This window comes from Giraffa tippelskirchi, chromosome 8 (assembly GCF_054371585.1).
Source record: "Giraffa tippelskirchi isolate mGirTip1 chromosome 8, T2T-mGirTip1v1.2.pri, whole genome shotgun sequence".
Classification (NCBI taxonomy): Eukaryota; Metazoa; Chordata; class Mammalia; order Artiodactyla; family Giraffidae; genus Giraffa; species Giraffa tippelskirchi.
The window spans coordinates 67,444,122-67,460,568 of NC_137282.1; the positions used below are offsets into that span (position 1 = coordinate 67,444,122).

At 54.8% G+C, this 16,447-nt stretch overlaps 2 protein-coding genes and 1 long non-coding RNA gene across 3 annotated transcripts in view; 1 reads left to right on the top strand and 2 right to left on the bottom strand.

Moving 5' to 3' along the window:
* The window catches only part of LOC145517350 (uncharacterized), a 123,830-nt gene that overhangs the window by 16,166 nt on the left and 91,217 nt on the right, over positions 1–16,447 (top strand). Inside the window, exons 6-13 of the long non-coding RNA XR_014061987.1 lie at positions 1,341–1,457; positions 3,439–3,664; positions 5,907–6,164; positions 6,782–6,893; positions 8,985–9,101; positions 11,083–11,308; positions 13,551–13,808; positions 14,424–14,535. This is a non-coding gene — a long non-coding RNA (uncharacterized LOC145517350). The remainder of the gene's footprint in view (positions 1–1,340; positions 1,458–3,438; positions 3,665–5,906; positions 6,165–6,781; positions 6,894–8,984; positions 9,102–11,082; positions 11,309–13,550; positions 13,809–14,423; positions 14,536–16,447) is intronic.
* LOC145517193 (uncharacterized) lies at positions 1,290–3,096 on the bottom strand. The gene is made up of 3 exons (XM_081519460.1): positions 2,904–3,096; positions 2,192–2,504; positions 1,290–1,939 (listed from the first exon to the last, which is right to left on the bottom strand). The coding sequence occupies exons 1-3, from the start codon at positions 3,036–3,038 to the stop codon at positions 1,311–1,313; spliced, it is 1,077 nt and encodes a 358-aa protein (XP_081375586.1). The 5' UTR covers positions 3,039–3,096; the 3' UTR covers positions 1,290–1,310.
* On the bottom strand, positions 8,934–12,916 carry LOC145517140 (uncharacterized). Its single transcript, XM_081519401.1, has 3 exons — positions 10,548–12,916; positions 9,836–10,148; positions 8,934–9,583 (listed from the first exon to the last, which is right to left on the bottom strand). The coding sequence occupies exons 1-3, from the start codon at positions 10,782–10,784 to the stop codon at positions 8,955–8,957; spliced, it is 1,179 nt and encodes a 392-aa protein (XP_081375527.1). The 5' UTR covers positions 10,785–12,916; the 3' UTR covers positions 8,934–8,954.

Below are 16,447 nucleotides of genomic sequence, written 5' to 3' on the forward strand. Positions count from 1 at the left end.
ACCCTCACTCAGTTTGCAGCACGTTGTAGCCATCCCTGTCCTCTCAATACCTCCCTTGAAACTCAGCTTGTGAGCTCCTTTGGAGCAGCGTGGCCCACCTGCAACACTGCAACGGAAGAGACACAGCTGACAGTGAAACAGCAGCTTAGATCTGACGGCCGGAAAGCTCTGTCAAAAGGGACCTCCCTCTTCACACCGTAGAGGCTCTAGGAGCCGCCAGGGTTTCGGAACCAGTGCTGGGGCCAAAAGGACTCCACAGCTGTTTTCCTTCCTGGGGAGGGTTCTGGCTCGAGTGGGAATGGCTCAAGTCTCCTAAGGTTCTGAAAGCCCACTGTGTGCAGATTCACGGTACACAGAGAGCAGAAGGTGGAGTCCTGTCCTGGAGGTGGTCACAGCTCACGGATGAGCCAGGCAGGCAGGCAGGCAGGCAGGGCATGAGAACACCTGAGCTGCCTTCATGAGTGAATGGTGTGGGGGCAGAGGAAGAGAAGCCGGTCTGCTCCCTCGTGTGGTGCCCAGGGCAGGTTGTCCCCAGAGGAATCCCTTACGACAGTGAGGACTATCACGGCTGTTTCCCAAGGGGTTCTGTCAGTGCGTGTCTTCCCCGGAGCGGTCAGGCCGTCTCTAAAATACACTGGCCATGGGCATTGCCTCTCCTTGGAACTTCCCATCTGTTTCTCTTTTTTATGGAACAGTGAATTTCTAGAGGGGTTCTGGGCCACAAGGATGTTGGGTCATTTTCTAGCCTTCTGTCATGAAGAACGCTTTCCTGGGCGTTGGGGTGGTTTGTTGTTCCAGCTCCCTTTCTTGGCTTCTTTTGGGAGCTGGTGCAACAAGAGGAGCTCAGCCTCTGCCTTCTGGCTGAGATGGCACCCTTCAAACAGCAATGCCTGCCTGGAGATAATGATGGCATTTGCCAAAAGGGCTTCGTTTGGCACATGGTATCTTGAAAGGACGTACAACGTCCTTTCGGCTATCAAAGGCTAGTTCAAAGGACATAAACATGAGAACTCTCCAGTGGAGTCTTACAGTAGGTGGAGCGTCCGAAAAAAACTCCTTCAGTCATTTCACTGAGAGTCATTGATTGGGGACACCAAGAATATAGGAAGGAATGCAGAAGGAAAAGATGAAACTGTGTTCAGGATCGGGCGGAGGGATGAACAGGGCGTGCTTGCCTTGAATCCAGGCTTTGTTGGGGGGTGGGGCATAAAGATGGAACGGGTCTGAAACTACAAAGTGGTGATGGTAACACAGTATCACCAGAGTTACACAACAGTGTTCCCAAATTGCAACAATGATGAAAAAGTTTACTAATCCCAACTTAACCAACAAAAATACAGGAAACCACGCAAAAAAGAAAACATCACCAGAAAGGTGGAAACAAACCAAATGCAAAGCAGTTCGGGGGAAAGGAACTCCATGTCCCCTGGGGGCAGACCGAGTTGACGGCGTCCACGGTGAGCAGACAGGGATGGAGGCTGCAGAGCCGACCGCTCCCCTGGACGTGGTGTTTCCGGCAAGGGCTCTGGGTCTCTGTCCAGAGCGGGGGCTCGTTCTCCCTGCAGGGGTGGGTGAGTCATCGTGGGCGTCTGGGTGTTGCGCGGGAGCCAGGGCAGGCTCTCCCTGCCGAGGCGGTGACTCCTCCTCTGCCTCGGGTTCTCCTGCCAAAGGCCGAGCAGGTAGAGGTGCACGTGGAGGTGGAGGTTCTGGCTGAGGGGGTGGGACATCAGTGCCTGGGGCTGGGGGTCCTGCAGGCACGGAGATCCGATCTGCCCGGTGTGCTGGCCAGTACCCAGCTGGCCTGGTGTCTCTGCGAGGGCAAGTCTCGGTTCTCCATCTGCCCTCGGTGGATCCCTGGGTCCTGCACCTGGAGCCACCACCTCTGTAGGGACAGGTCTGGGAAGTGGAGCCTGGTTCCAGTTGGAGGCCAGTGCTAGAGCTGTGGGAGAAGCATCGTTTGCCCGCAGGCCAGCCTTGGCATGTGCGTATCCCGGGACAGAAAGCTTCCAAGAGATTCCCAAAGAATACCCAGGGTCGGATGTCTTTTGGGACTGAAGTGTGCAAGATGGGGGGCGGGGGGTGTGAGGCCAGCGCTTGCTGCAGGCCCAGCAGCAGCTTTCGGGGACTCGTCCCTGTGTAGCTCAGCACCCCCTCCGCACACACTCCCGTACACCAGCCCCAGCGTCCTCACCTCTGTGCTCTGGCGTGCTGGGCTCCAGGTCCTCCTGCTGCCTCAGAGGCCGGGGTTCTCGGGACTCTGGGTCGGAGCCGGGTGTGCTGAGCTCCGTGGCAGCCTCAGACTGGGCCGCCGGGTGTATCCTGGGCGGTGTCTCGGCAGCAGGCCTTCCCCGCCTCCGCTTCGCCCCCGGTGGGGCTGATGCCTCCGTGGGCACGCTCACCTGGAGCCTGCACTGGGCCTCACGGGCGGGGGGGTGGTGCTCCGACCCCTCCCTCCGGGAGCTGGATGGGGTGTCCCCGTCCTCGGCCTCATCACGTGGGAAGCTCTGCAACGACAGTGACCGTCAGCCAGCCATGCTGGGAGTTTTCCGAGCTGGGCCTGGCCAGTGGAGCCGCTGCTTCGGCCTGCTCGAACTTCTCTGCCCAGAAGGGTCAGAGACGTGTGTCTGCTCAGATCCCCACCCGGGAGGAAAGAGACCCACCTGAGGGTGTGAGGTCAGCCTGGGCGGCCGGCCCTGCCCGCACTCTCCCCATCCCGCCCAGCATGCTCTCCCCTGGGGTGTGGACACAACTTGTCCGCAGGCTTCTGACCCCACATCCACCTGGGCTTCCTTGAGGGAGACACACCCCGAGAAACCCGCATCCACACACACAGGCAAAGGACCCGGTGTTTCCGGGTGGCATGGGAGAGGTGGCCTGGCCCGGCCTGGGGCTCCCCGTGTTACCTTTCTGTTTCTCCGGGCAAAGGGCCAGAGGCGTCTCGGGGGTGCCCTGAGCCAACGTCGACAGGGTGCCCACGCACACTGCCTGTGAGCTCTCCTGAGGCCCCGGCCTCTGGGCAGGGGCAAACAGCAGAACATCTCGGCAGCAAGTGATCTGGCTGGGGGCTCCTCTCCGCTCTCGAGGCCTGGATACCCGGGTTGCGGGTTCTGTTGGGTTCTGTTGCCGGCAGGTGACATCATTTCCTGGGGTTCGTGCTGAGGTCCCTTCCCCAAAACTTCCCAAGGGAATCCCTGGGTTTCTGACTGCTCGACCACCACCCTTAAGCCATGTGCAGGCACAGTGACACCCACCCAGCCCAGCCGACAGCCCTGGGGAGGCCTGGGTGCAGCCAGGGCCTGAGCTCCGAGGGCCCCGCTGCTCTCAGACCAGGCTCCTTCTTCTCATAAGTGGTGTGGCCCTGGACAAGCATATGCCCCTCAGGGTTTCCCCAGTCTCTCCATCTGCAGAGTGGCGGTCATTCTCCCATCTGCTTCCTAGGTCTGTCGGCCTACGAGCAGCTCCATGCCTTTCCACCTGGGGCCGATATCACGTGGAGCGTGTGCGCTGAGACTTCAGAAAGAAAGATTCCTTCCTGGGCTGACACAGCACAGAATGGGGCAGAACGAGGCCTGGATGTGCCGTGGTACCCAGGAAAAGGCACTCCCCCTCCTGACTGTTTTGAGACCCCGCATCCAAGTTGGAGGACCGAAAGGAAGACTCGAAGGTCTCCCTCTCTTATAGAAAAGAGTGGCCAACTTTCTGGTCCTCTGTTTCCATTGAGATTCTGTTCAAGTGTCCCAGCTCGGCTTCTGCGGGTGGCTGAGCTTCTAATGGCTCCCTGCGTTCTTGTCTTTTCCTCTCCAAACCTTCCGTCCTTTTCCCCCTTCTGGGGTGGATGGGCGCTGTCATTGCTTCTACCTTCGAGACAGATTGATGAAAAGTCTGGACCATCGACTCCTTTCCTCTCTTTGGTTCCGTGTCTCTCTCTGGCTGTGTCCCTCTCTTTTCCTTTCTCAATTCAGTCTGTGTCTTCCTCTTTCTCTCTCGTGTGTGGACGGATGGATGCTAGGAATGCACGTGTATATGATTAGATGAGGGTTATGTTTTAGGGATAGGTTAGAGGGAGAGAAAGGCTTTAGGTCGGAGTTGGTCATGGGGGAAGGGTCAAGGGTGGTGGTGGTGTTTCTTGGAATCTGAGTGCTGTGCATTCTTCGTCTCTTTCCATATGAACCCCTTCTCAGATACACCACTTGCAAGGAGTCTCTCGTGTTCCGTTTCCTCTCTTTTGCATTTGTGAATGCTTGCTTAGCTTCTCTGTTGTGAAGAGGTTCCATTGGATGGAAACCCATTGGTGTACTTCGTGTACCTCTTTCCCTTACTTGAAGAGACCCATTTCTACCTCCGCCCAGCAAATGGCAAGGAGACTCTGATGTTAAGGAGCCTTTGACCTACGCTTCTTTCTAGCTATCTCATGACATCAGCCTTTAGGGTGAGGTTTTCCCCGATATTGAGGTGGTCTGAGATCAAAACCAATAGCGTTCTTCAGATGTAGCTGTCTGGTTTTCCCATGGACATGTATTGAAGAGGCTTTCTTGTTCCCATTTGGATATTCTCCCCTTCTGTGTCAGAGATGAGTTGAGCATGGATGCTGGGGTCTGTGTCTGGACCCTCAACTTTATTCCATCGATCTGGATCTGTGTGTGTTGTTGTATTCCCAATAGCATACTGTCCGGCTCCTGCTGCTGCTGCTGCGGCTAAGTCACTTCAGTCGTGTCTGACTCTGCGCGACCCCATGGCCTGCAGCCTACCAGGCTCCTCCGTCCAGGGCATTTTCCAGGCAAGAGTACTGGAGTGGGTCGCCATTGCCTTCTCCGATACTCTCCTGAGGATCCTAGTTTGGTCGTCTAATTTCCTTTCACACAACCTTGGATGTCCGTATCGGGGCTTTTTCGTCGGATTGTATTGACAATTTAGGCTCTTTTCTGTTTCCGTACCCCTTTTGCAATTCTTGGTTGGGTGCGAAAATGCATTGGCATTTTGGGAGGAATAGCATCGAAGCTGTGGATTGCCTTGTGGGGCTGGGATATCATTTTCCAAATAGGAATTCTTTCAAGCCCTGAGCACAGCTTCTCTTTCCAGGGATTGGTGTGGGCTTGATCTTCCTTCTTCCATCTCTCGCCGTTTTGTGAGAACAGGTCCTTCCTTCCCTTCTGGGTTAGATGGACCCGTGGGGATCACTTCAGTGAATGGCATTGTCAGTGGGGGTGATAATTCCCTTCTCATTGGAAGACTTTGCTGTGAGTATTAGAAATGCAAGTGATTTCTCTTCCCCTTCCTCCCTGTCCATCTCTCAGAGCCACCGGGAAACAGAGGCCTCACCCAGGGTCACACAGGCCTGAGGAGGTACAACTAGACTGTTGATTCTTCAGGCCCTCAGTGCTGGACATCATCCGGGATACTCTGTGTGTGTCTTCCTCAGTCTGGTGTCCCTTCAGACCTTTCCCTAGTTTTCACAGGCTTGTTGTGTTGGTGTTCTTTGTCTGTTTGGAGACACATCCTTGATAAGCTTTGTGTTTCCACTCATTCGTCTCGCGATGTGTGACCTGTTTTTTGCTTTTGTACTGAGGTCTTTCCCACAGTAGATATCTTTGATTTTGCAAAGTCCACTGTATTCTCCTGGTTTTTTTTGTGGACTGCCTTTTAGTTTTGTGTGTGAAGACTCAAAGCACGTGTCCGGTTTCGGCTCATTGTTCCTCTAGATTTGTGACAAGTTTTCATGGAGTGTTTGTCTAGGGATAACTGGAAGTGAACTCGGTGTAAGGTGTCAAGTCTCCATCTTCATTCATGTCATCCCCTGCAGTTTCCAATACCCTGTTCCTGAGTGGTATTGGAGACCTTGAGGGAAGTTTGCTTGCATTGGAGTTTGCGTTTCCACCTTGATTAACTTCACACTGTTCTGCCCTCAGGGACACTGTCAAGGGGGAGTGAGGAGCAGCCTGCACTTCCAGCAGTGACCACACGGTGGGGCGAGTGCTGCTCTCCCCTCTGGGAGCCCCAGGCCACAGGCATCCCAGTGAGGAGCCAGCTCTGTGCTCAGCTGAAAGGAGTTAGTCTCTCAGGAGCCTCTGAGCCCTTCCGTTTGGATCACCCAGGGTGGGCATTTACTGTGACAGAAAAAATTGCCCTGAATTCCATGGACGGAAGAGCCTGGCTGTGTAGAGATCGTGAGTTGCCGTGAATCAGACACAACTGAGGACACAAAAATTCAATAGATTAAAACACTTTTTGGGTGTGGGGGGGAGTAAAAGGGGGTGATGTGGGTTTTTTTGTCTTATAAAATAGCCAAGGGAAATCTAGTTTAAACCTAAATTCACATATATGGGATAGGTATAGCTCTCCGTCACCCTATTAAAAAAACTACTAAACTTTTTTGAAAGTTTATTTTGTAGCTTCCTTGAGCACTTCATTGTGAAGCTTTTTTTTTTTTTTTTTTCTGTGACTTTGGCCTCATTAAAAAGTACGGTTTGCCTTTACTGGATAATTTTGTTCATTGGTTTCTTAGGGAATCTTGGTAATATTTGAGTTTCCTGGGGAGTATGGTCACATGACCTGGCCCTGGCCAATCGGTGCCTTCCACCTCCTTGGCCACTGTGATTGGCTCCGGACTGGGGCAGTGCCCAATCGGGGCCCAGGGCCGGGCCTCACGTTAGAAGCCAGGGGAAGAGGAGCTCTCGTCCTGCTGGGGTAGGGGAAGGGGTGGGGCCGGGGGAGGTCAGGCTCCATAAGTGGGAGGGGCGTGAGGTCCGCCTGCGGCAGTTGGTGACCTTCCTGCTCCCCTCAGGGCAGAGCCGCCGGCGTGAGAATGAGGGCGCTGCTGAGCCCAGGGACTGGGATGGCCTGTTGCTGCTGTGGTCCCAGAGCTCCACCCGAGACCTGAGGGAAGCCGTCTGCCCGTGAGTCCTCTCCCGCTTGTCTGTCAGCTTGTTTGAAACATGCTGGGTTTTCTGCCCAGCTGGCTAAGGGGAGTCCCTGGAAACGCAAGGGTGTGGGTTTTGGCAGACTTCAGGGAAGACATGCCAGATGAGCCTGGGAGACTCCAGCTTAGTCTGGATTCAGGAGATATCTCCTCGGGCCAGCTAGTAATTGTAGGATAAGCCTAATGAGTCTTCACAGGATGAAGAGAGTAACGTGCCAAGGTAGCAATCGATGTCCTCATTCGAGAGGTTGAAGCTGGTGCTCAGAGAAGCGGGGAACTTGGCCAGAACAAGCAGGTGTGCACCCAGACAGAACCCCCAGATCCGGCCATTGGAGCTCAGGGAGGCCACTGGTGTGGCTTGTCCCTGTGGCAGGGGCCGAGGCATGCAGCCCACCCTGATTCCTGCGGGGGCCTGACTTGGGAAGTGCCATCTGGTAGCTTTGAGACTCACCAAACCAAATTGCACTGGAGAGAGGAAGGACACCTTCCTTCATCCACCCCCCACCCCCGCCGGATTCCCACATACCCTGACCCCTTTCTCTGGATTTCGGAGCCATTTCCAGAGTCCCGCTCATATGACCTCATTCGAAGTGCACTGTGGACGAGCTGCCATCTGCAGCTGCTACCACAGCAGCCAAGGGCTTTAGCTCCCGAGTACCTCCCTTCCTTTGGAACTTGGGGGCCCTCTACTCCCCACTTGCACACCACACACCTTTGCTGAGGATTGTGGGGACCCTCACTCAGTTTGCAGCACGTTGTAGCCATCCCTGTCCTCTCAATACCTCCCTTGAAACTCAGCTTGTGAGCTCCTTTGGAGCAGCGTGGCCCACCTGCAACACTGCAACGGAAGAGACACAGCTGACAGTGAAACAGCAGCTTAGATCTGACGGCCGGAAAGCTCTGTCAAAAGGGACCTCCCTCTTCACACCGTAGAGGCTCTAGGAGCCGCCAGGGTTTCGGAACCAGTGCTGGGGCCAAAAGGACTCCACAGCTGTTTTCCTTCCTGGGGAGGGTTCTGGCTCGAGTGGGAATGGCTCAAGTCTCCTAAGGTTCTGAAAGCCCACTGTGTGCAGATTCACGGTACACAGAGAGCAGAAGGTGGAGTCCTGTCCTGGAGGTGGTCACAGCTCACGGATGAGCCAGGCAGGCAGGCAGGCAGGGCATGAGAACACCTGAGCTGCCTTCATGAGTGAATGGTGTGGGGGCAGAGGAAGAGAAGCCGGTCTGCTCCCTCGTGTGGTGCCCAGGGCAGGTTGTCCCCAGAGGAATCCCTTACGACAGTGAGGACTATCACGGCTGTTTCCCAAGGGGTTCTGTCAGTGCGTGTCTTCCCCGGAGCGGTCAGGTCGTCTCTAAAATACACTGGCCATGGGCATTGCCTCTCCTTGGAACTTCCCATCTGTTTCTCTTTTTTATGGAACAGTGAATTTCTAGAGGGGTTCTGGGCCACAAGGATGTTGGGTCATTTTCTAGCCTTCTGTCATGAAGAACGCTTTCCTGGGCGTTGGGGTGGTTTGTTGTTCCAGCTCCCTTTCTTGGCTTCTTTTGGGAGCTGGTGCAACAAGAGGAGCTCAGCCTCTGCCTTCTGGCTGAGATGGCACCCTTCAAACAGCAATGCCTGCCTGGAGATAATGATGGCATTTGCCAAAAGGGCTTCGTTTGGCACATGGTATCTTGAAAGGACGTACAACGTCCTTTCGGCTATCAAAGGCTAGTTCAAAGGACATAAACATGAGAACTCTCCAGTGGAGTCTTACAGTAGGTGGAGCGTCCGAAAAAAACTCCTTCAGTCATTTCACTGAGAGTCATTGATTGGGGACACCAAGAATATAGGAAGGAATGCAGAAGGAAAAGATGAAACTGTGTTCAGGATCGGGCGGAGGGATGAACAGGGCGTGCTTGCCTTGAATCCAGGCTTTGTTGGGGGGTGGGGCATAAAGATGGAACGGGTCTGAAACTACAAAGTGGTGATGGTAACACAGTATCACCAGAGTTACACAACAGTGTTCCCAAATTGCAACAATGATGAAAAAGTTTACTAATCCCAACTTAACCAACAAAAATACAGGAAACCACGCAAAAAAGAAAACATCACCAGAAAGGTGGAAACAAACCAAATGCAAAGCAGTTCGGGGGAAAGGAACTCCATGTCCCCTGGGGGCAGACCGAGTTGACGGCGTCCACGGTGAGCAGACAGGGATGGAGGCTGCAGAGCCGACCGCTCCCCTGGACGTGGTGTTTCCGGCAAGGGCTCTGGGTCTCTGTCCAGAGCGGGGGCTCGTTCTCCCTGCAGGGGTGGGTGAGTCATCGTGGGCGTCTGGGTGTTGCGCGGGAGCCAGGGCAGGCTCTCCCTGCCGAGGCGGTGACTCCTCCTCTGCCTCGGGTTCTCCTGCCAAAGGCCGAGCAGGTAGAGGTGCACGTGGAGGTGGAGGTTCTGGCTGAGGGGGTGGGACATCAGTGCCTGGGGCTGGGGGTCCTGCAGGCACGGAGATCCGATCTGCCCGGTGTGCTGGCCAGTACCCAGCTGGCCTGGTGTCTCTGCGAGGGCAAGTCTCGGTTCTCCATCTGCCCTCGGTGGATCCCTGGGTCCTGCACCTGGAGCCACCACCTCTGTAGGGACAGGTCTGGGAAGTGGAGCCTGGTTCCAGTTGGAGGCCAGTGCTAGAGCTGTGGGAGAAGCATCGTTTGCCCGCAGGCCAGCCTTGGCATGTGCGTATCCCGGGACAGAAAGCTTCCAAGAGATTCCCAAAGAATACCCAGGGTCGGATGTCTTTTGGGACTGAAGTGTGCAAGATGGGGGGCGGGGGGTGTGAGGCCAGCGCTTGCTGCAGGCCCAGCAGCAGCTTTCGGGGACTCGTCCCTGTGTAGCTCAGCACCCCCTCCGCACACACTCCCGTACACCAGCCCCAGCGTCCTCACCTCTGTGCTCTGGCGTGCTGGGCTCCAGGTCCTCCTGCTGCCTCAGAGGCCGGGGTTCTCGGGACTCTGGGTCGGAGCCGGGTGTGCTGAGCTCCGTGGCAGCCTCAGACTGGGCCGCCGGGTGTATCCTGGGCGGTGTCTCGGCAGCAGGCCTTCCCCGCCTCCGCTTCGCCCCCGGTGGGGCTGATGCCTCCGTGGGCACGCTCACCTGGAGCCTGCACTGGGCCTCACGGGCGGGGGGGTGGTGCTCCGACCCCTCCCTCCGGGAGCTGGATGGGGTGTCCCCGTCCTCGGCCTCATCACGTGGGAAGCTCTGCAACGACAGTGACCGTCAGCCAGCCATGCTGGGAGTTTTCCGAGCTGGGCCTGGCCAGTGGAGCCGCTGCTTCGGCCTGCTCGAACTTCTCTGCCCAGAAGGGTCAGAGACGTGTGTCTGCTCAGATCCCCACCCGGGAGGAAAGAGACCCACCTGAGGGTGTGAGGTCAGCCTGGGCGGCCGGCCCTGCCCGCACTCTCCCCATCCCGCCCAGCATGCTCTCCCCTGGGGTGTGGACACAACTTGTCCGCAGGCTTCTGACCCCACATCCACCTGGGCTTCCTAGAGGGAGACACACCCCGAGAAACCCGCATCCACACACACAGGCAAAGGACGCGGTGTTTCCGGGTGGCATGGGAGAGGTGGCCTGGCCCGGCCTGGGGCTCCCCGTGTTACCTTTCTGTTTCTCCGGGCAAAGGGCCAGAGGCGTCTCGGGGGTGCCCTGAGCCAACGTCGACAGGGTGCCCACGCACACTGCCTGTGAGCTCTCCTGAGGCCCCGGCCTCTGGGCAGGGGCAAACAGCAGAACATCTCGGCAGCAAGTGATCTGGCTGGGGGCTCCTCTCCGCTCTCGAGGCCTGGATACCCGGGTTGCGGGTTCTGTTGGGTTCTGTTGCCGGCAGGTGACATCATTTCCTGGGGTTCGTGCTGAGGTCCCTTCCCCAAAACTTCCCAAGCGAATCCCTGGGTTTCTGACTGCTCGACCACCACCCTTAAGCCATGTGCAGGCACAGTGACACCCACCCAGCCCAGCCGACAGCCCTGGGGAGGCCTGGGTGCAGCCAGGGCCTGAGCTCCGAGGGCCCCGCTGCTCTCAGACCAGGCTCCTTCTTCTCATAAGTGGTGTGGCCCTGGACAAGCATATGCCCCTCAGGGTTTCCCCAGTCTCTCCATCTGCAGAGTGGCGGTCATTCTCCCATCTGCTTCCTAGGTCTGTCGGCCTACGAGCAGCTCCATGCCTTTCCACCTGGGGCCGATATCACGTGGAGCGTGTGCGCTGAGACTTCAGAAAGAAAGATTCCTTCCTGGGCTGACACAGCACAGAATGGGGCAGAACGAGGCCTGGATGTGCCGTGGTACCCAGGAAAAGGCACTCCCCCTCCTGACTGTTTTGAGACCCCGCATCCAAGTTGGAGGACCGAAAGGAAGACTCGAAGGTCTCCCTCTCTTATAGAAAAGAGTGGCCAACTTTCTGGTCCTCTGTTTCCATTGAGATTCTGTTCAAGTGTCCCAGCTCGGCTTCTGCGGGTGGCTGAGCTTCTAATGGCTCCCTGCGTTCTTGTCTTTTCCTCTCCAAACCTTCCGTCCTTTTCCCCCTTCTGGGGTGGATGGGCGCTGTCATTGCTTCTACCTTCGAGACAGATTGATGAAAAGTCTGGACCATCGACTCCTTTCCTCTCTTTGGTTCCGTGTCTCTCTCTGGCTGTGTCCCTCTCTTTTCCTTTCTCAATTCAGTCTGTGTCTTCCTCTTTCTCTCTCGTGTGTGGACGGATGGATGCTAGGAATGCACGTGTATATGATTAGATGAGGGTTATGTTTTAGGGATAGGTTAGAGGGAGAGAAAGGCTTTAGGTCGGAGTTGGTCATGGGGGAAGGGTCAAGGGTGGTGGTGGTGTTTCTTGGAATCTGAGTGCTGTGCATTCTTCGTCTCTTTCCATATGAACCCCTTCTCAGATACACCACTTGCAAGGAGTCTCTCGTGTTCCGTTTCCTCTCTTTTGCATTTGTGAATGCTTGCTTAGCTTCTCTGTTGTGAAGAGGTTCCATTGGATGGAAACCCATTGGTGTACTTCGTGTACCTCTTTCCCTTACTTGAAGAGACCCATTTCTACCTCCGCCCAGCAAATGGCAAGGAGACTCTGATGTTAAGGAGCCTTTGACCTACGCTTCTTTCTAGCTATCTCATGACATCAGCCTTTAGGGTGAGGTTTTCCCCGATATTGAGGTGGTCTGAGATCAAAACCAATAGCGTTCTTCAGATGTAGCTGTCTGGTTTTCCCATGGACATGTATTGAAGAGGCTTTCTTGTTCCCATTTGGATATTCTCCCCTTCTGTGTCAGAGATGAGTTGAGCATGGATGCTGGGGTCTGTGTCTGGACCCTCAACTTTATTCCATCGATCTGGATCTGTGTGTGTTGTTGTATTCCCAATAGCATACTGTCCGGCTCCTGCTGCTGCTGCTGCGGCTAAGTCACTTCAGTCGTGTCTGACTCTGCGCGACCCCATGGCCTGCAGCCTACCAGGCTCCTCCGTCCAGGGCATTTTCCAGGCAAGAGTACTGGAGTGGGTCGCCATTGCCTTCTCCGATACTCTCCTGAGGATCCTAGTTTGGTCGTCTAATTTCCTTTCACACAACCTTGGATGTCCGTATCGGGGCTTTTTCGTCGGATTGTATTGACAATTTAGGCTCTTTTCTGTTTCCGTACCCCTTTTGCAATTCTTGGTTGGGTGCGAAAATGCATTGGCATTTTGGGAGGAATAGCATCGAAGCTGTGGATTGCCTTGTGGGGCTGGGATATCATTTTCCAAATAGGAATTCTTTCAAGCCCTGAGCACAGCTTCTCTTTCCAGGGATTGGTGTGGGCTTGATCTTCCTTCTTCCATCTCTCGCCGTTTTGTGAGAACAGGTCCTTCCTTCCCTTCTGGGTTAGATGGACCCGTGGGGATCACTTCAGTGAATGGCATTGTCAGTGGGGGTGATAATTCCCTTCTCATTGGAAGACTTTGCTGTGAGTATTAGAAATGCAAGTGATTTCTCTTCCCCTTCCTCCCTGTCCATCTCTCAGAGCCACCGGGAAACAGAGGCCTCACCCAGGGTCACACAGGCCTGAGGAGGTACAACTAGACTGTTGATTCTTCAGGCCCTCAGTGCTGGACATCATCCGGGATACTCTGTGTGTGTCTTCCTCAGTCTGGTGTCCCTTCAGACCTTTCCCTAGTTTTCACAGGCTTGTTGTGTTGGTGTTCTTTGTCTGTTTGGAGACACATCCTTGATAAGCTTTGTGTTTCCACTCATTCGTCTCGCGATGTGTGACCTGTCTTTTGCTTTTGTACTGAGGTCTTTCCCACAGTAGATATCTTTGATTTTGCAAAGTCCACTGTATTCTCCTGGTTTTTTTTGTGGACTGCCTTTTAGTTTTGTGTGTGAAGACTCAAAGCACGTGTCCGGTTTCGGCTCATTGTTCCTCTAGATTTGTGACAAGTTTTCATGGAATGTTTGTCTAGGGATAACTGGAAGTGAACTCGGTGTAAGGTGTCAAGTCTCCATCTTCATTCATGTCATCCCCTGCAGTTTCCAATACCCTGTTCCTGAGTGGTATTGGAGACCTTGAGGGAAGTTTGCTTGCATTGGAGTTTGCGTTTCCACCTTGATTAACTTCACACTGTTCTGCCCTCAGGGACACTGTCAAGGGGGAGTGAGGAGCAGCCTGCACTTCCAGCAGTGACCACACGGTGGGGCGAGTGCTGCTCTCCCCTCTGGGAGCCCCAGGCCACAGGCATCCCAGTGAGGAGCCAGCTCTGTGCTCAGCTGAAAGGAGTTAGTCTCTCAGGAGCCTCTGAGCCCTTCCGTTTGGATCACCCAGGGTGGGCATTTACTGTGACAGAAAAAATTGCCCTGAATTCCATGGACGGAAGAGCCTGGCTGTGTAGAGATCGTGAGTTGCCGTGAATCAGACACAACTGAGGACACAAAAATTCAATAGATTAAAACACTTTTTGGGTGTGGGGGGGAGTAAAAGGGGGTGATGTGGGTTTTTTTGTCTTATAAAATAGCCAAGGGAAATCTAGTTTAAACCTAAATTCACATATATGGGATAGGTATAGCTCTCCGTCACCCTATTAAAAAAACTACTAAACTTTTTTGAAAGTTTATTTTGTAGCTTCCTTGAGCACTTCATTGTGAAGCTTTTTTTTTTTTTTTTCTGTGACTTTGGCCTCATTAAAAAGTACGGTTTGCCTTTACTGGATAATTTTGTTCATTGGTTTCTTAGGGAATCTTGGTAATATTTGAGTTTCCTGGGGAGTATGGTCACATGACCTGGCCCTGGCCAATCGGTGCCTTCCACCTCCTTGGCCACTGTGATTGGCTCCGGACTGGGGCAGTGCCCAATCGGGGCCCAGGGCCGGGCCTCACGTTAGAAGCCAGGGGAAGAGGAGCTCTCGTCCTGCTGGGGTAGGGGAAGGGGTGGGGCCGGGGGAGGTCAGGCTCCATAAGTGGGAGGGGCGTGAGGTCCGCCTGCGGCAGTTGGTGACCTTCCTGCTCCCCTCAGGGCAGAGCCGCCGGCGTGAGAATGAGGGCGCTGCTGAGCCCAGGGACTGGGATGGCCTGTTGCTGCTGTGGTCCCAGAGCTCCACCCGAGACCTGAGGGAAGCCGTCTGCCCGTGAGTCCTCTCCCGCTTGTCTGTCAGCTTGTTTGAAACATGCTGGGTTTTCTGCCCAGCTGGCTAAGGGGAGTCCCTGGAAACGCAAGGGTGTGGGTTTTGGCAGACTTCAGGGAAGACATGCCAGATGAGCCTGGGAGACTCCAGCTTAATCTGGATTCAGGAGATATCTCCTCGGGCCAGCTAGTAATTGTAGGATAAGCCTAATGAGTCTTCACAGGATGAAGAGAGTAACGTGCCAAGGTAGCAATCGATGTCCTCATTCGAGAGGTTGAAGCTGGTGCTCAGAGAAGCGGGGAACTTGGCCAGAACAAGCAGGTGTGCACCCAGACAGAACCCCCAGATCCGGCCATTGGAGCTCAGGGAGGCCACTGGTGTGGCTTGTCCCTGTGGCAGGGGCCGAGGCATGCAGCCCACCCTGATTCCTGCGGGGGCCTGACTTGGGAAGTGCCATCTGGTAGCTTTGAGACTCACCAAACCAAATTGCACTGGAGAGAGGAAGGACACCTTCCTTCATCCACCCCCCACCCCCGCCGGATTCCCACATACCCTGACCCCTTTCTCTGGATTTCGGAGCCATTTCCAGAGTCCCGCTCATATGACCTCATTCGAAGTGCACTGTGGACGAGCTGCCATCTGCAGCTGCTACCACAGCAGCCAAGGGCTTTAGCTCCCGAGTACCTCCCTTCCTTTGGAACTTGGGGGCCCTCTACTCCCCACTTGCACACCACACACCTTTGCTGAGGATTGTGGGGACCCTCACTCAGTTTGCAGCACGTTGTAGCCATCCCTGTCCTCTCAATACCTCCCTTGAAACTCAGCTTGTGAGCTCCTTTGGAGCAGCGTGGCCCACCTGCAACACTGCAACGGAAGAGACACAGCTGACAGTGAAACAGCAGCTTAGATCTGACGGCCGGAAAGCTCTGTCAAAAGGGACCTCCCTCTTCACACCGTAGAGGCCCTAGGAGCCGCCAGGGTTTCGGAACCAGTGCTGGGGCCAAAAGGACTCCACAGCTCTTTTCCTTCCTGGGGAGGGTTCTGGCTCGAGTGGGAATGGCTCAAGTCTCCTAAGGTTCTGAAAGCCCACTGTGTGCAGATTCACGGTACACAGAGAGCAGAAGGTGGAGTCCTGTCCTGGAGGTGGTCACAGCTCACGGATGAGCCAGGCAGGCAGGCAGGCAGGGCATGAGAACACCTGAGCTGCCTTCATGAGTGAATGGTGTGGGGGCAGAGGAAGAGAAGCCGGTCTGCTCCCTCGTGTGGTGCCCAGGGCAGGTTGTCCCCAGAGGAATCCCTTACGACAGTGAGGACTATCACGGCTGTTTCCCAAGGGGTTCTGTCAGTGCGTGTCTTCCCCGGAGCGGTCAGGCCGTCTCTAAAATACACTGGCCATGGGCATTGCCTCTCCTTGGAACTTCCCATCTGTTTCTCTTTTTTATGGAACAGTGAATTTCTAGAGGGGTTCTGGGCCACAAGGATGTTGGGTCATTTTCTAGCCTTCTGTCATGAAGAACGCTTTCCTGGGCGTTGGGGTGGTTTGTTGTTCCAGCTCCCTTTCTTGGCTTCTTTTGGGAGCTGGTGCAACAAGAGGAGCTCAGCCTCTGCCTTCTGGCTGAGATGGCACCCTTCAAACAGCAATGCCTGCCTGGAGATAATGATGGCATTTGCCAAAAGGGCTTCGTTTGGCACATGGTATCTTGAAAGGACGTACAACGTCCTTTCGGCTATCAAAGGCTAGTTCAAAGGACATAAACATGAGAACTCTCCAGTGGAGTCTTACAGTAGGTGGAGCGTCCGAAAAAAACTCCTTCAGTCATTTCACTGAGAGTCATTGATTGGGGACACCAAGAATATAGGAAGGAATGCAGAAGGAAAAGATGAAACTGTGTTCAGGATCGGGCGGAGGGATGAA